Consider the following 27,853-nt stretch of genomic DNA (forward strand, 5'->3'; position numbering starts at 1 on the left):
TAATTTATTATTGGAAATTATATTGCATAGTGTGATGATGCAACACTATCAAAGAACATTGTACTGGTTTAAAAAAAAAATATTAATAACGTACTGGTTTCAAAAAAAAAAAAAAAAAGAACATTGTACTACATACATCTAATTAAGAATTCTTTAATTTTGATTAACAAAAGTAATATAATTTCCTATATCTATCTAAAGTCCTAAATCTAATGATATGTGACACGAATAGTTATCTAATAACAATAAAAAGGGATCGGATTTTAAATGCTCTCTACTATGAAACGGAACTTTGAAACGCTCTCTACTATGGATTCTCAACGGTACTCCGACGAGGATGATCTGCTTGAACGGAGTACAAACAAGCCGAAAATGGATGATGGTTTGCAAGATGCAATAGATTCTACCGCGGCTGATGGATCACCATCTGAGATGGTCCCAGATGCCCACACGAGTGCTGATGGTGAGGTTGTTGCCGAGACACAATTGGAGGAGACGCCGGGCGCTGATCGATTGGATTCTGACATGCAAATCGAGGCAGAATCCACGCCCCATCCCGTGCCCGTGGCTGAATCAGCACAGCCCTTGCCAGTGGATCCCAACCCGGTGGACAGCGGGGCTGATAGACCCCGTTCATATCTGGATTCGGTGGTTGGGAAGGGCACCGATGCAGCACATTTTTTGGTTGACAACATCGCTGATGCGGGAGGGGAGGACCTCAACGCGGAGGAGGATCCCGTTGATGAAGATGACGATCCCACGTGTCCTACAGTTCGTCTCTCAGCGAGGGAGAAGGAGCAGATCCGGGAGCCTTGGCGTCAAACGTTGATTATAAAGGTCATGGGCAGGCGTGTGGGTTATGCTTACCTCCTTCGGCGGTTGACGACGATGTGGAAACCCAAAGGAAGACTGGAATTGATAGCGCTTGAGAACGATTATTTCTTGGTCAGATTTGGAATGCGCGACGATTTGGAATTTGCAAAGTATGAGGGTCCTTGGATGATCCTAGATCATTACTTGATCGTCAAAGACTGGGTGCCGAATTTCGATCCGACCGTTGACACTACGGAAAATGTCCTTGTTTGGGTTTGTTTCCCAAATCTCCCCGTGGAATTTTATAATCTTCTTTGTCTGAGGAAGATCGGTAATAAGCTGGGGAGAACGGTGAGAGTAGACCACACAACCAGTTTGGTGTCAAGGGGTAAGTTTGTCAGGGTTTGCGTAGAAATCGACATCACTAAGCCGCTCATTTCAACGTTTACTTTGGAGGGGAAGGTTTGGAAGGTGGCATATGAAGGCATCCATCTAGTGTGTTTCGCGTGTGGTATGTATGGTCACAGGCTGGAAGCTTGCCCGACGGCGGGTGAGAGTGTTATGGACGGATCAGAGGGCAGCGGCGCCCCTCACCCACCGCAATCGGCGGGCCCTGCTCGTGCGAATGCACCACAGGGGACCGACAAAGGGAAGGCAACGACGTCTCGTATGAGACCCTATGGCTCGTGGATGATCGTGACACGAAAAGAGCGCCGACAATCTGAACGTCCTCAGGGTACTGGACAACCGAGATAGACAGTGGGTCAGAATGTGACTGCGGGCAATGCGAATGGGGCCTCAGGTGCAGGGGGGTCGAGGTTTGCGCCGTTGGAAACAGAATTTGTTCCGGTGATGAATTCTGAGACGAACACTAATTGTGCTATGGAATCTGGGGAGGGTGAACCAGCCAACCATGGTGACAACAGCGGTACTATCTAGAATGTGGCGTCGGCTCAACCGAGGGGGTCCTCGCGTTGAAGTAATGTTATAGCCAATGAAAAACAAATTGTTAATGAGCCTCATCAAGCTCAAGCTACCACGGGGGCAGAAAGGACAGTGACGGGAAAGAGTTCTTCGAGGAGGGGTTCACTTAGGGCAGCTGAAGAAGATGACCATGTGGTAAACCCGGGGGAGAATGGGGGTAGTATCATCAGTACAACGAGAGTCACGAATCAGGAGCCTGTGCAGGACCCTTTGCCTGCTGTTAATCAGGATCCTATGGATAATGCTCTAGATGCAGCCGGGGATCAGTCTCCGGAGCATCACACGGACCCCCCGGATTGCAGGGATGGGGAAAGCGATACTGTTATGGAGGATGACATGCCTCAGGATCTTAGTTTGGCGGAGGAGGCCAATGCTTCTGCAGTCTGATCTTGTGTTTTTTTGTTTGTTTTCTTTGGTGTTTCTTTTTCGTTGCTTTCTTTTCTTGGTGTTCTTGTTTCCCATGAATTGTCTTTTTTGGAATTGTCAAGGTGCGGGTGGTCGGGAGTTCCACCGTGTCCTAAACAATCTCATCCAGACCCATAAGCCCTCTATTCTAGGCCTCGTTGAGCCTAAGGTCTCCGGATCACATGCGAATTCTATTTGTATGAAATTAGGCTACTCGGACTGGATTCGGGTAGAGGCAGTTGGTTTTAGTGGGGGAATTTGGGTCTTATGGAATGATGCCCGTAAGATTTCAGTTGTTTCCACTCACCCCCAATTTATTCTTCTAGAGGTTCGGGTGGTAAATCAAGCTGACTGGCATGTAGCAGTGGTGTACGGCAGCCCTACGCACCACCTCCGTCGTCGTTTATGGACTGAGCTCTCTATGGCTAAACAAGGTGTTTCGGGACCCTGGGTTGTTGCTGGGGACTTCAATGCTGTCGTGAGTCGAGACGAAACCAGCAACTACAACTCTTTTTCATCTCAACGCTGCTCTGATTTTGTCGATTGGATAGCGAAAGAAGGACTCGTTGACATGGGTTTTAACAGTCCAAAACTCACTTGGTCGAGAGGCAACTCTACTGGGTCGGCAAAAGGGGCCAGGTTAGACAGGGTCCTATGTATCACCGATTGGTGGAATTGCTTCTCCGACGCCACTGTCACCCACCTACCTAGGCTCTCATTGGATCATACTCCGATCCTGCTCCAGGTGCTCAGACGTGAAGTTACTAGGCGCTTGCCTAAGTTTAGATTCCAGGCAGCATGGTTAACAAATAAGGGTTTGAGGGATGTTATTCAGTCGACTTGGGATTCTGATCATCATTTCATGGACAATATTCCACGGATGGCCGAGACTCTGGGATGGTGGAATAAATCCACCTTCGGTAATATCTTATATAGAAAAAAGAACATCCTTGCACGTCTCGGAGGTGTACAAACCCGTCTCTCGTCTGCCTACAATGGAGGCTTGGCCAAGCTAGAGAAAAAACTGACCAAAGAGTATCAAGAAATCCTCTACCAAGAAGAAATTCTCTAGTATCAACGTTCTCAGGTAGATTGGATTACCTCGGGCGATAGGAACACCGCATATTATCATGCAGCCACTACTATAAGGAAAGCCCGGAATACGGTTAAGAGCCTTAAGGATGATGCTGGGAATTGGATCACGCAGGCCGATCACCTCCAGAATCATGTTAGGGACTACTTTATTACACTGTTCTCGGGAAATGACGTGCCGCTTCGGCCAGTTGAGAGGAGAGGAGGTTTTCCGCAACTCCAAAATACACGATGGGATGAGTTCGACAAGGTTGTTTCTATTGCTGAGGTCCATAAGGCGCTGACGAACATAGATCCATTTAAGGCTCCTGGGCCGGATGGATTCCACGCCGCTTTTTATCAACGCATGTGGGATGTTGTTGGGGATAGTGTCTTCAAGCTTGTTAAAGAAGCGTTCGATTCAGGTTCCTTGCCTCCCAGTCTTAATGATACTCTGTTGGTTCTTATTCATAAGATTAAGTCCCCGGAGACTGTAAGACAATTTCGGCCTATTAGTCTGTGCAATGTAAGTTATAAAATCATCACTAAGACGATTACTAATCGCTTGAAAGGAATTCTTCCAGACTATGTGGGCCCATATCAAAGTTCCTTTGTCAAGGGCCGTCAAATTTCGGACAATATTCTTATCTACCAAGAAATCATGCACACAATGCGTTCTAAAAAGGGGTCTACGGGGTTCATGGCTATTAAACTGGATTTTGAGAAGGCTTATGATCGCCTTTCTTGGGATTTCATTCGCTCTACCCTAACGGAGATAGGTTTTAACGAGAACTGGATCAAACTCATCATGCACTGCATTCAAACCCCTAGAATGTCGCTTTTATGGAATGGTGATACCCTACCCCAATTCTCTCCGAGTCGGGGTATACGTCAAGGGGATACCATGTCCCCGGCCATCTTTGTTCTCTGTATGGAACAGCTAAGTCAGTTGATAGAAGGTAGAGTGCTGGAAGGTGTTTGGAAAGGAATTAGATTGTCCTCTTCTGGACCTCCCCTTTCCCATCTGTGCTTCGCGGATGATCTTATTCTCTTTTCGGAAGCATCTCCGGATCAGGTGGAAGTCATTCGTGATAGTCTTGATCGGTTTTGTGACGCTTCTGGTCAAAAAATTAGCTATAAAAAATCGCAGGTGTTTTTCTCAAAAAATGTTGATCCTGCTGTTGCTTCTCACATTGCCAACAGTTTGAATTTGGCCAAAACTGAGAATTTGGGTATATACTTGGGTGTGCAGTCCGCACATGGGCGTACCACAAAACATGATTTCTCTAGTCTTCTTGATCGGATCAAGGGGCGCATGGAGGGCTGGAAAACAAGAACGTTGTCACTAGCGGGCAGAATCACTCTCGCTAAGTCGGTGCTCAATTCTATTCCGACGTATGCCATGCAAACTGCTGTGCTTCCTGCAGGGGTGTGTGCTGAGATAGAGAAATGTACCAGACGTTTCATATGGGAAGGTAATATGTCGGAAGGCACCCAAAACAAATTGAGTCTGGTGAATTGGGATACTGTTACGAAACCCAAGGTCGCGGGAGGGCTTGGGATTTTTAAAGTTCATGAGATGAATATGGCCTTCATGGCCAAACTAGGTTGGCGTTTGCAAAAGGAGCGTGATACCCTCTGGGTCAGAACCCTCACGACTAAGTACTCGGAGTCTGGATGTCATAGCCGGGCCGGAGTTAGACGCGGTAGTTTCTCGAACGCATGGAAAGGAATCCTCGCAGCACAGTATATTGTACAAGCTGGCATGACCAAGGTGGTTCGTGGTGGGCGTCAAACGAATTTTTGGATGGACAAGTGGATTGACTATGAACCTTTGAACCGTTTCTTGCGGATGCCTTTAAGTCTCTCGGATTTATATGTCAAGGTCCGTGACTTGTGGGAGGAGGGGCGAGGCTGGAAATGGGAGCTCTTTACCGACTTGCTTCCGGAAAATATTATGTCCAAGCTTCATGGTTTCGTTCTCTCTAGGGATCCAGAGTGTGACGATGAAGTTGGTTGGGATCTCGACCCTAACGGAGACTTCTCTATTAACTCAGCCTATGCGTCGATCACCCCCACCACTGGGTCAGGCACCCAGGAAGACTGGTTACGAATTTGGAAGCTCAAAGTACCTAACAGGATCTGTGTGTTTATCTGGCTTGTTCAGCATGGGCGGATTTTAACAAATGTTGAACGAGCAAGACGCCATATCACTTCTAATACTTCGTGTTTATCCTATGCAGGGCATTCGGAGGACTGCGAACACTTATTCAGACATTGCGTGGAAGCAAGAGCGATTTGGAGTGCTGCATATGGACCGACCCTGGACGCTTATCTTCGACAGCTCGGATGGAGGGAGTGGCTAACAGCCAATTTGCTAGGCGATAAGCGCATGGATTTTGCGAAAGGATGGCCAGAGCGTTTTTCTATCCGCCTTTGGTGGATTTGGAAATGGCGAAATGATAAGGTGTTCAATGCTCGAAGTATGCCTATGGACCAAAAGATCAGATGGATTGCGGCACAAGAAAGTGAGATACAGACTGCTTTCTCCAAAGTTGGGCCACCAGGATCGAGTGCAATCCGGACTACTACCATTCAGGTTTCTTGGCAAAAACCAAGCGTGGGCTGCGTGAAAGTCAATGTTGATGGCAGCTGGTCGTCCGCCACTGGAAGGGCTAGCTGTGGGGGCGTTATCCGAGATCATGATGGCAATTGGAGGGGAGGCTTTGTTGCAAATACTGGAATCTGCTCCATCGACGCGGCTGAGACCTGGGCTGTGTGGTATGGGTTACGGTTGGCGCTAAAACGAGGCTATTGAAATATTATTGTGGAAAGTGACTCACGAACTGTGGTGGATCTTTTGGATAATCCTACCATCTCACGAGGTGGAAATACCAATCTCATCGACCGATGCCGTGCGGAGTCTAATAAGTTTCATTCGGTGGAATTCCGCCACGTGTTCCGGGAACAGAACAGAGTAGCTGATGCTCTTGCGAAGGAGGCCATGTTGAGCCCGAGTGACAATATTGAGCTGCGTGCTGCACCGGATGTGATTAAACCCATGTTGTATGAAGATAGCATTGGAGTGCAGTTTAACCGCCGAGTCCTTATGACCGGGGCATCCTTTAATTAGTTTTTCTTATGCTTTTGGGTATCCCCCTCTTCTGTTTAAACAAAAAAAAAAAAGTCCTAAATCTATTTAAACCCATAAACTCCTAAATTTAATTACAACCTTAGTCACTATTAGAGACAATTGCAACATCTTGTAAGAAGATATATTCATCAAATTTTTTCTGTTATAAGAACTCAATCTGTCAATCTTCTTTCTCTGTAAGAATCTTTATCAGTACTCCATTATTAAAGAGTTCTCTTCGGTAAGTTATTTTTTATATTTATTTTTTATTATTCAAATTCTGTTGTAAAGTTATAATTCTTTATTTTTTAAATTTGTATGTAAACTTTAAAATACTATACTTTTTAATATAAAGTGAAAAGGTTGAGTTTGTAACTTGATTTATAGGTTTTTGGGTCTTAAATTTTAAGAGTATAATATGTATAATTTTGTTTGTGGCTAAGAATGATGAACATTGTAATCACTATTTTATTTCATCTATTTTTTTTTTGTTCCTTTTACTATTTTGGTGCTTGGTGACAATAGTCTTATATATGTCCATATTCATGGCTTTACTTGTGTTCTAATCCATTTAATTATATATTTCTTTACAGATTAATAATGGCTACTTTCCACGATAAAGATCATAATATAGTTGAAATTGAAGAAGATCATGGTTTTGAAATTCCTACACAATTGAGTGAAAGCAATCATGATGAATTGGTGAATAATGGTGAATTTAATATAGGTGAGATGGAACAAGATGCCAGTGAGAATGTGAAGAGTGATGTGAATAATGAGACAACAGAGTTATGCATTGGAATGGAGTTTCAATCACTAGATGATGCTTTAATGTGCATTGGAATGGAGTTTCAATCACTAGATGATGCTTTAATGTGCTATACTATGGAGTTTCAATCACTAGATGATGCTTTAATGTGCTATACTAATTATGCAAAACAACTAGATGATGCTTTAATGTGCTATACTAATTATGCAAAACATGAAGGATTTGGAATTCGCAAAAGCCGCATACTAAAGTCACATGAAGGATTTGGAATTCGCAAAAGCCGCATACTAAAGTCTAGAAAAGGATTTGGAATTCGCAAAAGCCGCATACTAAAGTCTAGAAAGAATCAAATGGTTATTGGACAAGAGTTTGTTTGTTCAAAGGAAGGTTACCGTGCCAAAAAATATTTACAGCGGGACAATAGGAAAAAACCTCCACCTGATGAAACACGCATGGGATGCAAAGCTATGATTTCTGTATCTAGAAAAGACGAAGACAAATGGGTAATATCTAAATTTACTAGAGATCATAATCATGTGCTTGCTTCTCCTAATAGTGCTCAATTTCACCGTGTTCATAGAAAGAGGACAAAATCTCAAAGGAATTTGATTGACGTGCTTGATGAATCTGGAATTCGTCCTAGTAAAATAATGTCTGTTTTGGTTACTGAATCTGGGGGAATAGATAGGGTTGGTTGTATTGAGCGAGATAGTCAAAATTATTTAAGTAATAAAAGACAAAAGCAACTTGAGAAAGGAGATGCACAAGCAATGTTGAATTATTTCAAGGAGTGTCAATCAAATAATCCAGGATTTTTTTATGCAATACAAATGGACACAGAAGGTCAACTAGCCAATTGTTTTTGGGTTGATTCTAGGTCTAGAGTGGCTTATAAATTTTTTGGAGATGTGACTTTTGACCCAATTTATTTGACAAATAGGTATAAAATGCCATTTGTTCCTTTCACTGGAGTCAATCACCATCACCAGTCCATTTTATTTGGTTGTGCTCTGTTATGGGATGAGACAGTGGAAACATTTGTTTGGCTATTGAATACTTGGTTAGGAGCAATGGATGGATGCCATCCAAAAACAATAATTACAGATCAAGATGCAGCTATAACTACTGCAATTGCAAGGGTCTTGCCAAATATTGCACATCATTTTTGCATGTGGCATATTGAGAAAAAATTTCCAGAAAATCTTAGTCATGTTTATCAAAAGTTTGATGATTTTAAGTTTCAATTTTCACATTGTATCCATAGGATATATATGCCTAGTGACTTTGAAGTAGAATGGGAAAAAATTCTTGATGAGTATGGTTTACGAGGAAATAGTTGGCTTGAGAAGTTGTATTCCATTCGTGAAAAATGGATTCCTGCTTATGTGCGTACTAGTTTTTGTGCCGGAATGTCTACTACTCAAAGAAGTGAAAGTATGAATAAGTACTTTAAAGATTATATAAATGCTAATACACCAATAAGTAAGTTTGTTCTTCAATATGACAAGGCTCTTGATGCAAGGTACAATAAAGAAAGGGAAAAAACCTTCAAAACATTGAACTCAAAACCTATCTTAAAGACATTGTATCCAATGGGGGAAGAAGCTTCAAAGGTCTATACACGAAAGATGTTTAGAATGTTTCAAGACGAATTGATTCATTCTCAGCAATTTGTTGCAAAAAGTTTATTACTAATGAGCATGAGTCTGTATATAATGTGCATGAGTTTGATAAAGAAAAACCAGAGTACATAGTGACATTCATGAGTTCGTCAACAACTATAGAGTGCTCATGTCACTGTTTGAATTTTTGGGCATCCTTTGTAGACACCAATTGATGGTTCTTGTCAAGAAAAATGTATATTCTTTACCTAAGCACTACATTTTACAAAGGTGGACAAGAGATACTAAAAAGGGAGAAATTAGAAGCACATCAAATGAAGAAGAGATGTGTGGTTACAATATGTGTTCAACAACATTGTTTAATAATATCATGGTTCACTCATTAGAACTTTCGGAAAAGGCTTCACGTTCAAAAAAACATTATGACACCACGATAGAAGGCTTGCAATGTTTATTCAAAAAGTTAGATGCATTGAAGATTGATGATGACATGACTAGTAGCACTGGCCGTTTGACAAGCATGACAAGTCATCAAGATGATGATAATAATAATGTAGCAATGCGCGATCCTCCTCATGTGACTACAAAAGGTCGTCCTCGGTCTATCAGAATGAAAGGAGCTTTAGAGCTTAAAAGTAATGGAGTTACATGTTCAACTTGCAAAAAGAAAGGGCACACCAAATGTACTTGTACACTGAAAAACAAAAATATGGTATGTAATATGAACATATTTTATAGTTCCATATAAATTTTTTTATTTTTAAATATTAGTTAATGTTCATAATAATAATTCTCATTTATCTCTTATTGTAGAATTTAATTGCAGATGGACAACAATTGCCAATTGAGACAAATAAAAAGAACTGATTTTGATGAGAACAATGAAGACATAAAGATATATGGCTCGTTTTATGTTTCATCGTCCTAGTTTGCAAATTTGAATTTTTTACGTTATTGGATATTGTTGTGTGGAGTATTACATTCTAACTCTTAAATAAGTTTTAAAACATAATTTGAGTATTACACAATATTTGATTAATTGTTAATTTTTTACATTATTGTTGATTTCTTGAGAAAGTGTTGGTGTGTTGTTGTAGTACAATGTTCTTTTTTTTTTTTTTTTTTTAAACCAGTACGTTATTAATATTTTTTTTAAACCAGTACAATGTTCTTTGATAGTGTTGCATCATCACACTATGCAATATAATTTCCAATAATAAATTAGAACGTCTAGATATAGCTAGTGTAGTGTTTAAGAAGAATTACGTGAATGCATGTGCTTTATATATATATATATATATATATAATAAAAATGTTTAGGAAATTAGATAGATAATAGTTAAGTACTTAATATGTTTAGGAAAGTGATATATTTTGTTAATAAGAAATAAAAAGTTTCCTAATAAAATAGAATCTTAAGTATTTTGCAAAAAAGGACCTACTCAATATTGATATTATTTTAAGATGATGTGGCACCTTTACATTCACCGCCAGTGTATAGCATCTATACACCGGCGGTGCATCAAATATTAATCCTATATATATATATATATATATATATATATATATAGGGTCATAATCATGTGTGGCCGTCCCTTAACGTGCGGTCAGTGCAGCCGCACCACCGTGTATACAAATATACACTACTTAATGTTAGAAAATGCATCCACACCGCTATGGCGCATTATTTTGGGTGTGTGGTGTGTTTTTTGGTGTTCTTGTGTATTTTCATTGTGGTGCATTTTCTAACATTGAGTGGTACGAACCACACGAGAAGGCACGACCACATTTGAACAAATTTCTATATATATATATATATATATATATATAGAGAGAGAGAGCGAGAGAGAGTGAGAGAGAGAGAGAGTCATGATCAGGTGTGGCCTGGTCATTAGGTGTGGCTGTGCGGCCTATTTTCAGCCATTAGATCATATCAACTCATCAAATCAACGCGCAATATATATATATATGTCACAGAATATACCATTTTACGTACTGAAACGCACCAGAGGGCTGATAAAACATACCATTCCACACAATATACCAAATGCACCTATTCACTTAAAATTCATCAATATACTTAATAAAACACATCATTCTATGTATTAAAATGTACCACAACGTGCCTCATGTCAGATTATAAGCATACACTATTTACACTTATTAAAAAACATGTGCTAAAATATGCATCATTCTATGTATTAAAATGTACCACACTTATTAGAAACACGTGTTAAAATACACACCATTCAATGTATTAAAATGCACCAAACGATGTATTAAAACACACCATTCCACAACACAGTTAATGCACCAACATACGTAATAAAACGCACCACAGCATGTATTCAAATGCACCACACTATGTACTAAAATGCACCATTCCAATTCACATAATATAAATACTAAAATTACCATAATAACCCACTTAAACATAAGCGAATTTCAGTAGGATTAATGAAATTGGACAGTGCAGATTAGGCCGCATGACCGCACCGGAGCTCCCCGCCGCATTTGAACAAATATATATATATATATATATATATATATATATATATATATATATTATTAGGGTTGTGTTTGAACAGTTATGCCATGGACCCGTGTTAGACTCGGGTCAAAATACACAATTTATATACTGAATGTTCACAATTTAAATTTTGAGCATTCAGTATGTAAATTGTGAACATTCAATATGTAAATTGTAAACATTCAGTATGCAAATTGTGAGAACATTCAGTATATAAATTGTGTATTTTTTTACATGAGTCCACCTTGCAAGGTGGACCCAGGTCCACAGAATAATTTGCTGGTTGTGTTTATGGTTTTGAGAAATTATTGTGTGGACCACCGCTTATAATGACGTTGTTTTGGCATTAAAAAAATCTGTTAGTAAATAACGACGTTGTAGCTATTTATGTGTTAGAATAATGAACTTTTGGGGTAAGATAATATATTTTATGAGTTAGAATAATGTACTTTATGTGTTAGAAAAATGTACTTGATATGGTAGAATAATAAACCTTCTGGGTAAAATAATTTATTTTATTAGTTAGAATCATGTACTTTATGTGCTAGAATAATATACTTTTGTGTTAGAATAATGAACCTTTTGGGTAAGATAATGTATTTTATGAGTTAAAATAATGTACTTTTTGCTATAGAATAAGGGGTCATTTGGTTCAGGTAATCTGAGTCCGGTAATATATGTTATATTACCTTGTTTGGTTCAAGTTATGAGATTACCTGGTAATGTTATATTACCTCAAAGCTGATGTGGCGGTAATGTTTCAAGGTAATGTGATTACTACCGTTTTTTTAGGTAATCTTAGATTACCTTGAATTATTCCAACTTTGCCCTTGTTAGCTAATCCTTATATTATAACAACAACAACAACAACAACAACAACGCAATAACATATATAAAATAAATATATGTTTATATAATCAAATATACATGTGTGTATATTTATATATTTGTTTTTTAATATTAAACATCAATTCATTCCTACATATAAATAAATAAATACACACAATAAAGACACATATAAATAAATAAATAAATAAATAAATAAATATATATATATATATATATATATATATATATATATATAAAGGACATGGATCGCGTTCAAATGCGTACTGGCCGCCCAGGAGAGAAATGCGGACGAATCACAGCGCGCCACGTGTCAGAATGTAGTTGCACCTAACGTTATAACTAGGTGCACGTCATGTTATAACTAGGTGCACATAATGTGCAAGTAAAATGTATTACAAGTGCAAGTAAATTGTACAATGAGCATCGATACAAAGTGCACCTAATGTTATAACTAGGTGCACCTAATGCTATAACTAGGTGCACATAGGTTGCAACCAGGTGCATGAATGTTAACAAAAGTAAATTACGTGCATAAGTGCAAGTAAAATGTATTGCAGATGTAAGTAAAATGTATTACAGGTGCAAGTGAATTGTACAGTGAGCATCAATACTAAGTGCACCTAATGTTATAACTAGGTGCAACCTATGTTATAACTAGGTGCATGAATATTAACAAGGTAAATTACTTGCATTTGTAAGTGAAAGTGTTTGCGAAAATATGTGCATGAATATTAATAAGGTAAATTACTTGCACTTGTAAGTGAAAATAGGTGCAAAAATAGGTGCACTTGTAAATGAAACTAGGTGCACCAAAGTTCCAGTTATTTACGAAAATGCCACCGCGTCATTTTTTAAAATTGCATCTGATTCGTTGATCTGGACACGTGGACGGCTGTGAAGCGTTTTCATTTCTTACCTGGGCGGCTGTTCGCATGGGAGTGCATCCCTAAAGGACATTATAGTAAATTGGTTCATATAACCTAAAATATAACTCTTAACCAAACAAAGAAATATTATATTCCACAATCCAAACCAAACACATCAGGTAATCTTATATTCCCAAAATCTCATATTACCTTCCTGGAGGTAATTCTATTACCTGGGGTAATCTAAGATTTCATGAACCAAACGCCTCCTAAGAGTTAATATCATCTAAGGTTCTCCGAATATAGTGATTTTGTCATGTTTAGTCATAAACTTTCAAATTGACCATCTGTGACCCAAGTTAGCTATCCATGGTCCTTCAATTATCAAATGTTAACCATCGATGATTCAATTTTGAAAAGTGAAAGACCATAGATGTCTAACTTAGACCACGGATAACAATAATTTAAAAGTCGAAGGATTACAGGTGATCAATTTGAAAGTTCAGGACTAAATGTGACAAAATCACTATACTTGAAGAACCGCATATGTCATTAACTTTTAGAAAAATATATTTTATGAATTAGAACAATGTACTTTGCGTCGTTTTGAACCATGGTCCATGCAATAATACTCCATGGTTTTATGCATCTTTGTGCCATTGTCTCCTCTTTGGTCCTTTTTTTTTTTGTTTTGTTTTTTTTTTTCTCTCTTATTTTATTTACTCACGTATTATTTATTGGTAAAAGTAAAATTAATTCTTCGAATATAATTTCGTAAAAATCATTTGCTACAAAATGAGGACCCAATTTGAAAATTGGTCCGACTCTATGCTCATTTGCTACAGGAAAAAGCCCATAAGCTGCAATTGAATTGAGGTATTGCCGAGAGAGAGAGAGAGAGAGAGAGAGAGTAGGGCAATGAAGACGGAGATGGTGGTGGAGGACGTGAACCAGGAGCAGAAGAAGGGGATTGACGAGTCTCAGATAGAGGCTGCACTGCGCTCTCGCCTCGAACACTTCAAGGAGAATGCCAAGTACGTTCACTTTCTCTTTCTATGTACACAGCAGCACATAATACTTCCTACGAACAATGAAGATTACTGGTCGTCTAGGGTTCTACGCTGTATATTAGTGTTTCTGCAGTGTCTTTTCTTCTCGGTTGCTGATTGTTTTGGTTGCTAATTTTTCTCTCTAATCCTTTGCCGGTAACTTGTTTTTTAGTACTTAATGTAAACATCTCAGTAATTATGTTTTTACTGCTGATTTTCTGATTTTTGCTGTTGGATGCAGCTCCTTCACGTTGGAAAGAGTTCGTAGGTTAATCGAGAAAGACTTGGACATTGAGAAGTATGCTATAGATATACATAAAAGATTCATTAAGCAGTTCCTAGAGGAGGTAATCCTGTTGGGTTTGATATTTCATCCCTATTACATACGCAAACTCAAATCTTTGAACTGGACACATACTTAATTTTTTTAAATTTATGAATAGACAAATATTTTTGTCATATTTTAATTTCGCAGCTTGAAATATTACTTGTGGTAAGCTTTAGATAATGCCTGATTTGTAAAACCTATGTATGGTGTATATTCTTATGGTAATTTAGATCAAATTTCCTGTAATTGAGGGGGCTGGTAATGTTTTTCAATTTTGACCAATTAGCAGTTTCTACCAAAAATAAACCCAAGGAGCAAGCTCATGCTATCCGCATCCTTTCCTCTTCTTGTCAGATAACAGAAACTTATTTTATGTTGTGTTCTACATGCTAGCATATGGAGAGTGCCAATGAAGATAATACTACAAAAGATTCAAAAGAAAGTATGGAGAGTGCCAATGAAGATAATAACACTACAAAAGATTCCAAAGAAAGTGTGAAGATAGAAACTTGTTTAACTGACTGTGAAGTGGAAAAATCACCTGAAGAGCACAAGATAAAGAAAGATGTAAAAGATTCTGGAGGTGAAGATGAAAAGAAATTAGATGACTCTCCTATAATGGGTGTCTTGGAGTCCAAACCTCGATTGGTGGATGCTCAAGATGCAAAGGCTAGTGAAAGCTCAATAAAGAAGGCCGTTTGGGAAAGCGCTGCCTATATTAGGGCTAATGCCGAGTATGTACCTTAATATTTTCTAGTGTGATTTACTTTCCATAGTTACATCACTATAACCCCTGCCCCTCCTTGCCTCCATACCATCATAAGGAATTCTGTTGCCCTGATAGCTACTAAAATAAAGGTCAAATTTCAGTGAAGTTCTTTGGATCCTACACAAATTAGAGTCTGATATTCTGGAATTTTGGGTGCAACTGAAACCCTCTCAATTCATCTTTATGCACTGTTCTATTCCTTTATTTGTATTTCTTCTCTTGTTTACTTTTTTTACTCAAAATATGTTTAATCATTTATACATTACAGATAGTTTTCCAGTTCCATCAACATATATTTTCCAGTAATTGTGATTGGCTTTCTTGTTTTAAGGACAATGACTCTGGCCAGTGTTCGTCGATATTTGGAGGAGGAAATGGGCCTTGAAAAAGGTACTCTTGATCCTTTCAAGAAGTTCATAAAGGACGAAATAGATAAGGTGGGTAAATTTTAACCCCAGCACCCAGGAAAAAGAAAAGGAGAAATAAAAGAGAAGTTTATTGACTTCTGATGCTGCTATTAATATTTTTCATCTGCTCTTTTGCCCACCAGGCATTGACTTCTGAAGCACCAAAATCTAAAAGCAGTATTAAGAAGGCATCTGAGAAGCAAACTAAACCAGCAAAGAAGATTATTGCTAAAGGAACTTCTGACTCTTTAGACAGTGAAAGTGATAAGGAGGAATCCGGACCTGGATCAGTTAAGAAAGCTGTTCCAAAACGGAAGAATGAGAAATCTGAAGGCCCTAAGAAACGTAAAAGTTCTGAAATGAAAACTGATGTCCCTAGCAAGAAACAGAAGGTTGTGAAGAAGTCATCTGAAAGTAATGATGCAGAAAGTGATAGGAGTGAGTCTGAAGATTGTAAATCTCCGTCAACTGCTGCAAAACCTCTGAGGGTTAGGCTGCTTCTGATCAGGCTATTAACATCTGTATTTGCTCCGGTGCAAATATAAATCCTTACAACAATGTCTTTATGAAATGCAGAAGAAAGCCACGCCAGCAGCTGGATACGGAGAACATGTAGAAAATTTGAAATCAACAATCAAAGCTTGTGGAATGAGGTTTTTCTCTTGACTTTTTGTTTGTCAAGGATTTTCCCCCCAATATTCTTACCACTTTTACCTCTCCACAGCATTCCTCCTTCCATTTACAAGAAAGCTAAGCAGGTTCCAGAAGATGAACGTGAGGAATTCTTGAGTAAGGAGTTAGAAGACATACTCTCAAGAGAAGGGCTGTCAAGTAATCCTTCTGAGAAAGGTAATGCTCATGATACACATACACATTTACTATATGCTTTTTTCTTGGGATAAGGGTCACATTTGAACTTTTATGAAAACAACAATTAAACAATCGAACTTAGAAAGGCTCTAAATTAGTGTATGAACTTGAGAAATAAGTGCAATTTAGCCCATTTTACCTCCTATAGCAAGTTCCCACCGAGTCATAGTTAATTAGGATGCCACATCAGAATATACTTACCAATTTAGACAAAACTGATTTATTCATTAAAGCTTATTTTGCATGGTTAAATTTTGTAATATAATAATAATAATAATAATAATAATAATAATAATAATAATAATAATAATAATCATCACCATTGAAGAAGATAAGTCTGCTCAGTGGCCATGTCAACCTCGCATTCAAAGATTTGTCATCGATTGCGAAATCTTGGGGATCCAAACCAATCTCTCTTTGTTTTTGTTTGGGCAAAGAGTTTTGATTCTCTCTGCCAGACAGATCTGGACTACAGAGAGAATAAATACTATCTCCTCTCCGTTGTCCAAATCTGTCTAGACGGAAAATTTCTCTTTGCCCAGAGGGCCTACACAGACAGCTTTCCTTTGACCAGACCTCTGGATAAATATGTTACCGGTCACCTCTTTCATCTTCTCCGTCCATCTCGTTTGGCAGCCATCTTTTCAGTCCATCCGTCTAATCCTTCTTTGTTGTTGGTGGATGATGGGTGGTGAAATTTTAGACAACACCACAGTATCTGCCAACTGTCATCTTTAATAATAATAATAATAGTAGTAGTAGTAGTACTAGTAGTAAAATAAGTTGAAATCCAAATCAGTAATGAATAGATGAGTTGGTGTCCAATTCAATAAGGAAAATTTGACATGGCCTCCCAATAAGCTATGACCTGATGCCAACTTGCTATAGGAGATAAGATGAGCTCAATTGCACTTTTTTTTCGCCTCAAATCCAGACATTATTATTATTATTATTATTATTATTATTAATTTTTATTTTTTTTACTTTGATAGTTTAATTGCTATTTTCATAAAAGTTCAATGGCTTGTATGACTATTTTTTTCCCCCTTTCCTGTCTATTAATTTTCTTGTCTATGTGGTGCAATGTATCTGCAACAGAAATTAAAGAAGTAAAAAGGAGAAAAGAAAGAGCTAAAGAACTAGAAGGAATTGACCTCAGCAACATTGTTTCAAGTACACGAAGAAGGTCAACGACCAGCTTTGTGCCTCCTCCAAAACCCAAGTCACCTGTTAAAGATGACAAGAGTGATGCTGAAGATAGTGACAAAGAGGATTCAAGTGATGAGAGTGATACTGAGGAAGATGGTGATGGTTCTCAGATTGATGAGATAAATGAAGGTACACCTCTGCTATGCCTTATCTATTTGGTTCTCTTGTTTCTCATATGCTAGTTGAGATTCTTCTAGGCAGAGTATAATTTACTGTGTGCTGGATGGAGGTGACTTCTTATGCTTTGCTTTTTCTTGTCCATCATAGTCTGCTTCCAGAAATTTCATATAAAATTGTATGTATCATTTGCATGCAACAACATAAAAAACTGACATTATTGATTTGTGAGAGAAATGGGTGATTGTGTATGTATAATGTATATACTTTGTTTAGTGGCTTGATCATCGTTTTCCCTTTCCAAGACAGATCATGAAGAAGACAGTGACTGAATGTTACGTAGCCATCTCAGAAGAACTCTGACTCACAAAGACCATGCACACCTGATACCAATTCTCCCTGCCTGCATTTATATTAATTGTTGTTCAAATTGATTTGGGAGCTGGAATTTGTAATATATATGTCAAAGAGGGCTTTCCATCACAGTTTTGCGACTTAGCTGCTTTTGGAAGGTGTAGTCTACTAGTTTGGAAGGTGTAGTCTACTAGTACTTGGGACTAAAATCATTCTATTCTCTGCTGTAGGAGGCAGCGAAGTTGCTGCTTGTAGACTGTGATGGGAAGTAACTTACAAACAGTTTTTGGATATTTGTAACTTGTCTAGGATTGTTATAAATATATCTTTTGCAAAAAATAACAAATAAAAAAAAAAAGAAAAAAAAAAGAAAAGGAAAGAGCCACATTGTGATCTCTGTAGTTTTTTGTTATTTTGTTCGGCTTCTAAACCGACATGTAGAAAGTTTTTTTTTTTATTTTATTTTTGCGAAATACATGTAGAAAGTTGGAGAAGCGTTTTTACACAAATATGTCTTAGAATACATTGATCATTACTGTCAAATTGGCAAAATGTGAGATCATTTGACATGAGATTAGGGAGTTGGTTCCTACTAAGAGCAAGATTGGTTTGTATATTAGTTCTTGTTTGACATGATGGGCATGTTAATTGATTAAAAAAAGGTTGGTCGGGTAATTGACTTGGTTAATCACAATTTTTTAAGTTTAACTCTGTGGCAATTCTCTAAAATGGTCTTCTCCTAACTTAGGTTGGTTTACCTTGTGATCATCTCTGTTAGCGAATTTCACTCAAAGTATACATTTGGATAGCAGTTGCGGATTTTATCAGGATTTTCTCATAAGTCATAGTTTATAAGAGTTTAATACCATCTAAGGTCCTCCAAGTATAGTGGTTTAGTCACGTTTAGTCCTAAACTTTCAAATTGATCATCTGTGATCTTTCGACATTCAAATTGTTACCATCTGTGATCCAAGTTTACCACTCATGGTTCTTCAACTTTTAAAATTTAACCATTTGTGGTCCTCTTGGAAGGACCATGGGTGGTTAACTTAGACCAGAGATGGTCACAATTTGAAAGTCGGAGGATCACAGGTGGTCAATTTAAAAGTTTAAGAGTAAACGTGACTAAATCACTATATTCGAAGGATGCCATATGACATTAACTATAGTTTATAAATTTTTAACCTACAAATGAAATCATAATATGTAGGGAGTATTGTGTGTGTGTGTGTCTATATATATATATATATATATATATATATATAGAGGCACCCTCAAGTGAGAATGGTTGCCCAAGAGAGAAATCAGAACCACTCACAGCTGTCCACGTGTCTAGACTCAACAAATCAGATGTAATTTTTAAAAAATGACGCGGTGATATTTTCATAAATAATTTGAACTTTGGTGCAAATAAAATGTGTTACAAGTGCAAGTAATTTACCTTGTAACATTTGTGCACTTAATGATAAAGGCCCTGTTTGGTAAATGGTTATTAGCTCTTAGCTGATTGGGTTAGAAGGTATAACTAGTTGATAACATTAGCTGACTATAGAAAGGTATTTGGTAAATTAGTTGTTAGTTGTTACCTGATAGCTGTTTGGTATAATTTCTTTTCTCAAAAAGATAATTGAAAAAGTTGCTTTGAGTAACTTTTTGAATTTTAGCATTTTGGAGTTACAAAAAGTTGATTAACCAAACACTTATATTGATTTTTTAACCAAGTCAAATAGCTAATAGTGGCCAAATAAGCCAAAATTGGTTGATAGGCTAACTATTTAACAAAAAGGAACAAAGTCTTTCACATAGGTACACTAAAATGATAACGCCTGGTGCAACTAATTATAATTTTAGGTGCACTTCATATTGATGCCTAGTGTACATTTTACTTGCCCTTGTAATACATTTTACTTGCACTTAGGTGCACTATACGAAACTGTTATTTGAACTTTTAACACAATTTACTTGCACTTTGATGTTTAATTATTTACAAAAATGTCACCGATTTTTTTTTGAGAATAAAAACTTAATGCATTAAATCGGAATCCAAAATGTTAAAAAGAAACAACGGATGAGAGTACAACCACTCCCCGCAACTTGACTCAGAAACGGCTTCCCGGGCAATCGCATGGGCAGCACGATTCGCATATCGCCTAGCACAATAAAAAACTACATCATGAATCTGAGATGCAGTTTCTTTTACATCACCAATAATAAGACCAAAAGAAGAAGTAAAAGGTTCTGATAATAATGCATAATAAACGAGCTGGGAGTCGATTTCAACATCAACATCTCCAATCTCCAACTCCTTAACCCAGCTGAGAGCTTCCCGAATGCTTGTAGCCTCTGCTTCCTTAACAGTAAAATATCCTTAAAATGCCTTTGATTTCGCATACCACCTTAAAATCAGTGTTTTTGATATGTTAGATTTGGACATGTGGACATTTGTGAGTTGTTCTTAATTCTCCCCTGGACTACCCGTGTTACCTGAATGAGCTTATATATATATATATATATATATATATATATATATATATATATATATATATATATATATATATATATATATATATATATATATATATATATATATATGTATTTCTGTTCAAATGTGGTCGCGCCTTTCCGTGCGGTCAGTGCGGTATACATCATTATATATATAGATTTATGTTCAAATGTGGTCGCGTCTTCCCGTGCGGTCGGTGCGGTATACACCACTATGTATACAAATATACACCACTCAATGTTAGAAAATGCACCATAATGAAAATACACAAAAACACCAAAAAACACACCACACACCCAAAATAATGCACCATAACTCCCCTGCCCCTAATGGTGCATTTCCTAACACTGTGTGGTGTATATTTGCATACCTCGTGGTGTGCTTTTTGGTGATGCACACCTATTGGTACATATTTGTGTTGTGCATTTTCTAACATTGAGTGGTGTATATTTATATACATAGTGGTGCGACCGCACTGACAGCACGTTAAGGCACGACCACACCTGGTTATAACCATATATATATATATTATGTGTCAAGTAAAGTGTTGAAGGGTACTTTATTTAACAAGAGAAGTATGCAAAGAATCTGGTTAAGAAATTTGAGTTCGAATCGTGTAAGTCACCCAAAACACCTATTTCTACATCTACAAAACTATCTAAGGATGATGCAAGTCAACTAGTGGATCTAATAGTTTACAGAAGTCTAATAGGAAGTTTGTTATATCTTACTACTAGTTGACCAGAAATCATGTATAGTGTAGGGATGTGCGCAAGGTATCAATCTGTCCCTTACGAATCACATTTGATTATTGCAAAAAAGATTTTGAAATATGTTAAGCGGACGGAACAATATGGCATATGGTATTCAAAGGAGAGCGAGTTGTGTTTAGCTGAGTACTGCGATGTTGATTGGGCAAGTAACCTAGATGATCCAAAAAGTACTTATGGAGGATGTTGTTTTATTGGCAAGAATCTGGTATTTTGGCCAAGTAAGAAGCAAAATTCTATCTCATTAAGTACGACTGAGGTAGAGCACATAGTCGCTGATGGATGCTGTACNTATATATATATATATATATATATATATATATATATATATATATATATATATATATATATATATATATATATATATATATATATATATATATATATATGTATTTCTGTTCAAATGTGGTCGCGCCTTTCCGTGCGGTCAGTGCGGTATACATCATTATATATATAGATTTATGTTCAAATGTGGTCGCGTCTTCCCGTGCGGTCGGTGCGGTATACACCACTATGTATACAAATATACACCACTCAATGTTAGAAAATGCACCATAATGAAAATACACAAAAACACCAAAAAACACACCACACACCCAAAATAATGCACCATAACTCCCCTGCCCCTAATGGTGCATTTCCTAACACTGTGTGGTGTATATTTGCATACCTCGTGGTGTGCTTTTTGGTGATGCACACCTATTGGTACATATTTGTGTTGTGCATTTTCTAACATTGAGTGGTGTATATTTATATACATAGTGGTGCGACCGCACTGACAGCACGTTAAGGCACGACCACACCTGGTTATAACCATATATATATATATTATGTGTCAAGTAAAGTGTTGAAGGGTACTTTATTTAACAAGAGAAGTATGCAAAGAATCTGGTTAAGAAATTTGAGTTCGAATCGTGTAAGTCACCCAAAACACCTATTTCTACATCTACAAAACTATCTAAGGATGATGCAAGTCAACTAGTGGATCTAATAGTTTACAGAAGTCTAATAGGAAGTTTGTTATATCTTACTACTAGTTGACCAGAAATCATGTATAGTGTAGGGATGTGCGCAAGGTATCAATCTGTCCCTTACGAATCACATTTGATTATTGCAAAAAAGATTTTGAAATATGTTAAGCGGACGGAACAATATGGCATATGGTATTCAAAGGAGAGCGAGTTGTGTTTAGCTGAGTACTGCGATGTTGATTGGGCAAGTAACCTAGATGATCCAAAAAGTACTTATGGAGGATGTTGTTTTATTGGCAAGAATCTGGTATTTTGGCCAAGTAAGAAGCAAAATTCTATCTCATTAAGTACGACTGAGGTAGAGCACATAGTCGCTGATGGATGCTGTACACAACTACTTTGGATGAAGCAAATGCTACTAGGTTATGGAATTAAACAAGGAGCTATGACAATGTATTGTTACAACATCAGTGTCATTAATATCTCAAAGAATCCAATTCAACATTCAAGGATGAAACACATAGATATACGATATCACTTTATAAGAGAACTGGTAGAAGACAAGAAAATTGAGTTGGAATATGTTCAAACAGATAAGCAATTAACTGATATATTTACTAAACCCCTAGATGCGAATTGCTTTGAGACTCTCAAATCTGAGTTGGGAGTCTGTCACAGGGAGACTTAAGTCAAGAAGTGTGACAGAAGGGCAGGTATTCCGAGCATGAATTGATTTAAAGTTCCATTATATTTTTTGTACTAATCTAAAAATGTGTAGGAATCATTCGATTTTTGGACCTTCCGTCATTATCCTGCTTATTAGGAGTATTCTTTGAATTTCTAATACCAATTATTTCTCCTAAAATCTTGGATTTCCTTCCTTATACTTATCTTTAGATAGTATAATTAGCCTTAATTATATCCTTATCTCTTTTGGACATCATACTAAGTGTTAGTCACATCCAATGCATGCTCTATGCATGTCAATCTATAAAGTCGAAAACTCAAAGGCTTCTCCTTTCTTTAAATCATATGTCCTTTGAATCTTCCACCTCAAAGAGTTTCACCCAAAAAGCAAATATTGTGATCTTCCTCAAAGATGCACTTGTTGTTCCTAAACCTTAGCTCACTCTTGCAATAACAATCATTCTGTTTGAGCCTAAATATTGTGATCTTCCTTAAATCCTATGTTTTTAAGTGGAGCTATAGTCTTAAATTCTAAACATAGCTCTGTCTAGAAGACAAATTCATAGCACTAATTATAAGATAACAACATTAGGATAATTTATATGACTCCTGAATAAAATTGACTTGGTACTTATTCAAAAGTTAATTATTACTTGTCAAAATCCAAGTCTGTTTATGGGGCTAGCTTATGACCAAGTCAATTATTACTTGGCAAAAATTCTATGTCAATCTTGAAAGGATTGCTACGATAAAAATTATTATAATCATCCCTTAATCGAATTTGAGATTTCGAGATGTTTCTTTGAGTATGACCGGTACAATACATTATTGCTTCACAAGTGAAACTTTGTAAGTGGAACATTACAAAGAGAAAAATAATAAAAGACTCCATCAGCCTTCTAGGTTAGTCACTTTGTACTCCAACAGTACATGACAAATCATACTAAGTAGTGTGAGTCTTCTTCTAAACTAGCCATTTTGTACCTCCACTAGTAGTACTTGACAAAATTATACTCATAATGATGTCTTCAACTTCTATCTTTAGTGCTATGTGCTTGAAAGTCATAAGTGAATCATTTCATGTTATTTTGCCCAAAGTAAACAAATTGTGAATATTTGATGATGATGACCCCTCATAAGTTGAGAAAATGTATTTTGGATATCTTGAATGATCTCATCATCTATACTTCTATTTAGTGTATAATCTCCCTAAGATATGTTGCGATACTTTAAAATTTTAAAGACTCGTCCATTTAAATGATGACATGGGCAAATGGGTCTCTTTGTACAAAATATAATGAGTTAGATTTTTACTGGTCTTGTTGGACATCATATATATGTCAAACAGTAGCATCATTATCCACATGAGTATTTTATAAAGCATGTGTGAAGGAGAAAATTCTAAATTATCTGTTTTGTTATGTGGACATATAATTTGATATACTAGTGTTTTGAATTCAAATCTAACTCACTGCATATCATAACTATTCCCCCATACACCCAGAACGTGGTTTAAAATTGAACATTTCTTCGATCTGCGTTTTATTATTAGTGTGCAGTGCATTTTTACGTATTACCATCATAGCGTATCTCTAGGGGCTATGAACGAAAACTAGGTATATATGCTGGTTATAAACCTTCATCTGTTATCTAAATACCTAGATCCTATGATAGGGGATCAATATATAATTAGGTACATTGACTGCATACGTTATGAAAATCGTTTCTCAACATTAGGGGGAGATAAGAGCCCAAATTTAATGGAATGCCGATAAATTTCATGGAATAAAAGAATTTTCAATATTTAAATCCATGATGTCAAGTCCCAAACTGGTTATGCTATGATTTTACCCCCAATATCCTATATGAAGACAATAAGGCTGGTGTTGCACAGATGATAAATGGGTATGTTAAGGAATATTTGACAAAATATATAGCATCAATATCAATTCACGTGAGCTCTAGAAGAGTCGCGAGATTATTATACAAAATTTTCACTCTAGTGGCAATATAATCTAGAAGATTGCACCAAATTCTTTTTCTACACTTATTTTGTAAATATTTTTATTATATTAGAACGTATAGACTTTGAAGATTGTTATCTTCAACAGGAGTAACATTCACTTGAATCAATCCTAACGATGGGTTATTGAAGACAAAGAGTGGTACTCTTTTTCTTTTGATTGAGTTTTTGCCATTATTTTCACATATCATGTACTCTTTTTTCCTCACTAGGTTTTTTGAGTATGGTATAGTAGAAGAGGGAGTTGTAAATAATTATATATAGACATTACTAGAGGTATTATATTATGATAATACCTCTTCATTTTTTATAGATTTATAATTATACTTGATATCGTAAATACTGACCGTATATAACAAAAGGCTACTAATACAGTGAATACGACTGACCGTATATAAAGTGAGAGATGGGTAGGTAAATCCAGTTTGATGTTGATAGTGGGAAGTTCCCGAGGTTCTCTCTAACTCCCGATCTTTTCCCCGGTCCAAAAGTCCCTCTCTCTTGCATTTAATGCGATATTTATAGTGTGGGCTAGGGTCAAATTCCAGGCTCTCAGGATGATAGACACGTGGTAAGCATGCACCAGGCTATTGCTAAGCGGCTTGGGACCGTCCACGTGGAGCGTGACGATTCTTACCTTCGTAATGTGAAGAACGCCTTGAGAATAGTCCGAGCTGTCAAGGTCGGGAACACTATATTGTTGTGGATTTGTTGGGAATAAGTCAACAAGGTCGGGTAGTGTAAAATGGTCGGGTCGTGAGACCGTCAGGCCGGAGTCCGATCAGTTTGGGCCCCGAGTCGCTAGCTCTCTTTTCCCGACCAGTCATATGGGCTTCAATTTCGAGGGTTATTTCCTATCAATACTAGAAATATCTTGTATATATTGAATTGAAGGATGAATAATAAAAATAAATGTTTCTTTATGTTAGGGCTGTCAAAATGGGCCAAAGCCCGCGGGCTGGCCCGCACCCGCCCCGTGGTGGGACGGGTTAGGGTCATGAAAAAATAGGCCCGCGAAAATGCGAGCCTAATGGGCGGGCCGACCCGCGGGCTAAGTAAATATATATATATATATATATATATATATATAGAATCATATTCAAATGTGAACTTGATTTAAGATGGGAACTTAGGGACTAATCTGGACCCTTTATTTATATGGGTTTACGGTTGCGATTTTTGATTGGTTTTATTTTCTTAATTAGTTTAGGCTTATTAAGTTTATGCGTGGAAGGTTAGTTTAGTCTTTTTCTTCTATTTTGTAAACCGATAAGTTAGGGCTTTTGAATTCAAAATGTATTCGATTTCTATTCGTGCACTAGTTTTATTTATTGCTTTTGTATTCTAGATGTATTTGTATTTCCATTCGTGCACTGCCCACAGGTCAGTTTGCCGAATACACCTCTTTGCTGAGTGCATCTCCTCCGTGAATTGCGTTATTGACTGAGCTATGGCCTTTGCATCTTCTACCATTCGGTCGAAGAGGTCGGCGACTGGACCTCCTAGCGAACAACTGGCGCTCCTCCAAGGCGGTGGGCGAGGGGGAGTCCCGGACTCTGGTGTTCGACGGTCAAAGAGGCTCTTGTCTTGCCACGACTTCGATCAGCTGGTCGGTTATTCTGGTGGAGCGTCGATGGCTCTCCGTGCGTGTACGCTGTCGAATAGGGAGGCTTCAGGTCGGCCTACTTTAGAACCAGGTTTGTGTTTTTTCATTTTAGTTATTTATTTATTTATTTGTGTGCTGGTGTGTTGTAGTGGTTTGAAATTAGCTAATTTTTTGGGCGTGCATGCACTGCCCATTTTGGTTCGTTGGTTATAATATAGTTATGTTGTAATTAATATTATTCTGTTCTGTGCATCAGACCAGCCGGTGGGTAGCACTGATAGTACCTCATCGGATGATGACTTCCAAACGGCGCCTCGTGGGTTTGTGGAGGCAGATCGTAGGGGCACTGGGGTGGATGTAGGAATGGCCAAAGACGGAAGGGCACCAGTGGGGGTTTTCAAAGAGTTCCTCACGATTAAGACTCGGTGTAGGCCTAAACCACTTGTGTGTGCTATAAAAGACTTCAATTCACGTCAATGTGAAGTGGTTAGGGAGATTGGATTTGGGGGTGTGCTTGAACTTCAGGTTACAAATGCACCGTTAAGGTTGGGTTACTGGTTGGTCACCAACTTCCACCCAGAAGATATGTCTGTGCACTTGCCAAATGGTATGAAGTTACTACTCACTAAGGATGATGTAGCAGCAACATTGGGTCTACCATGTGGGCCGATCACTATTACAGAACGGGATAGCCAGGTTGTAGGGCCATATTTGCGACAATGGAGGGATAAGTTATGTCAACCTGAGGGGGATGTGACGGTGAAGGCACTATGCAATGCGATGTTGAGGTGCAAAGATGGAGATGTGTGGTTCAAGCGACATTTCAGTGTCGTGGTAGTCAGCACTCTCTTTGCAAGTGAGCATAATGGGTATGTCAACCAGAAGATAGTCCATATGTTGCATGATGTTGATCGGATAGCTGATTTAGATTGGTGTGGGTTTTTGTTGAAAAAATTGGTCAACTGTCATGAGGATTGGTCTCAACGTAAGCGTCTCAGGTTACCCCTCCACCATTGCAAGGGGGTATGTTACCCCTCCACCACAGGTTAATCACAAAACTTAAACAATGTATTTGTTGGGGTTCAAAACACAGATTAGTGACAATGATCTTATTGCAGGCTACCATTCGTTTGGGGGGCTCACATAGT

The 27,853-nt window shown here is 37.7% G+C and overlaps 4 protein-coding genes and 1 pseudogene across 4 annotated transcripts; all 5 read left to right on the top strand.

Moving 5' to 3' along the window:
• Positions 1-309: 309 nt before the first annotated feature.
• LOC116004003 lies at positions 310-2,184 on the top strand. Its single transcript, XM_031243945.1, has 3 exons — positions 310-1,549; positions 1,616-1,741; positions 1,841-2,184. The coding sequence occupies exons 1-3, from the start codon at positions 310-312 to the stop codon at positions 2,182-2,184; spliced, it is 1,710 nt and encodes a 569-aa protein (XP_031099805.1).
• Positions 2,185-2,257: 73 nt separating this feature from the next.
• LOC116004005 lies at positions 2,258-6,406 on the top strand. The gene is made up of 3 exons (XM_031243946.1): positions 2,258-3,169; positions 3,290-6,054; positions 6,109-6,406. Exons 1-3 carry the CDS (start codon positions 2,258-2,260, stop codon positions 6,404-6,406), a joined length of 3,975 nt encoding a protein of 1,324 aa, XP_031099806.1.
• A 600-nt stretch (positions 6,407-7,006) lies between these two features.
• LOC116004006 lies at positions 7,007-9,725 on the top strand (annotated as a pseudogene).
• A 4,161-nt stretch (positions 9,726-13,886) lies between these two features.
• Positions 13,887-18,519, top strand: LOC116005330 (glutamic acid-rich protein). The gene is made up of 9 exons (XM_031245609.1): positions 13,887-14,076; positions 14,333-14,438; positions 14,813-15,153; positions 15,520-15,625; positions 15,739-16,083; positions 16,172-16,248; positions 16,320-16,444; positions 17,564-17,803; positions 18,101-18,519. Exons 1-9 carry the CDS (start codon positions 13,961-13,963, stop codon positions 18,121-18,123), a joined length of 1,479 nt encoding a protein of 492 aa, XP_031101469.1. The 5' UTR covers positions 13,887-13,960; the 3' UTR covers positions 18,124-18,519.
• An 8,030-nt stretch (positions 18,520-26,549) lies between these two features.
• Positions 26,550-27,755, top strand: LOC116004007. Its single transcript, XM_031243947.1, has 2 exons — positions 26,550-26,796; positions 26,962-27,755. The coding sequence occupies exons 1-2, from the start codon at positions 26,550-26,552 to the stop codon at positions 27,753-27,755; spliced, it is 1,041 nt and encodes a 346-aa protein (XP_031099807.1).
• The last annotated feature ends 98 nt before the right edge of the window (positions 27,756-27,853 follow it).

The sequence above is a fragment of the Ipomoea triloba genome, chromosome 14 (genome assembly GCF_003576645.1).
Source record: "Ipomoea triloba cultivar NCNSP0323 chromosome 14, ASM357664v1".
Taxonomy (NCBI): Eukaryota; Viridiplantae; Streptophyta; class Magnoliopsida; order Solanales; family Convolvulaceae; genus Ipomoea; species Ipomoea triloba.

Excerpts from the sequence above, each read along its gene's own strand:
- LOC116005330 (XM_031245609.1), top strand. The coding sequence starts at position 13,961 with ATGAAGACGGAGATGGTGGTGGAGGACGTGAACCAGGAGCAGAAGAAG. Across the intron at positions 14,439-14,812 it reads TTAAGCAGTTCCTAGAGGAG|CATATGGAGAGTGCCAATGA; the intron begins GTAATCCTGTTG and ends TCTACATGCTAG. Across the intron at positions 16,084-16,171 it reads CTGCTGCAAAACCTCTGAGG|AAGAAAGCCACGCCAGCAGC; the intron begins GTTAGGCTGCTT and ends TATGAAATGCAG.
- LOC116004005 (XM_031243946.1), top strand. The coding sequence starts at position 2,258 with ATGAATTGTCTTTTTTGGAATTGTCAAGGTGCGGGTGGTCGGGAGTTC. Across the intron at positions 3,170-3,289 it reads TCCTTGCACGTCTCGGAGGT|GTAGATTGGATTACCTCGGG; the intron begins GTACAAACCCGT and ends CAACGTTCTCAG. Across the intron at positions 6,055-6,108 it reads GCTGAGACCTGGGCTGTGTG|TGACTCACGAACTGTGGTGG; the intron begins GTATGGGTTACG and ends TATTGTGGAAAG.
- LOC116004007 (XM_031243947.1), top strand. The coding sequence starts at position 26,550 with ATGGCCTTTGCATCTTCTACCATTCGGTCGAAGAGGTCGGCGACTGGA. Across the intron at positions 26,797-26,961 it reads TCGGCCTACTTTAGAACCAG|ACCAGCCGGTGGGTAGCACT; the intron begins GTTTGTGTTTTT and ends TCTGTGCATCAG.
- LOC116004003 (XM_031243945.1), top strand. The coding sequence starts at position 310 with ATGGATTCTCAACGGTACTCCGACGAGGATGATCTGCTTGAACGGAGT. Across the intron at positions 1,550-1,615 it reads ACAATCTGAACGTCCTCAGG|GTGCAGGGGGGTCGAGGTTT; the intron begins GTACTGGACAAC and ends ATGGGGCCTCAG. Across the intron at positions 1,742-1,840 it reads CAACCATGGTGACAACAGCG|CTCAAGCTACCACGGGGGCA; the intron begins GTACTATCTAGA and ends AGCCTCATCAAG.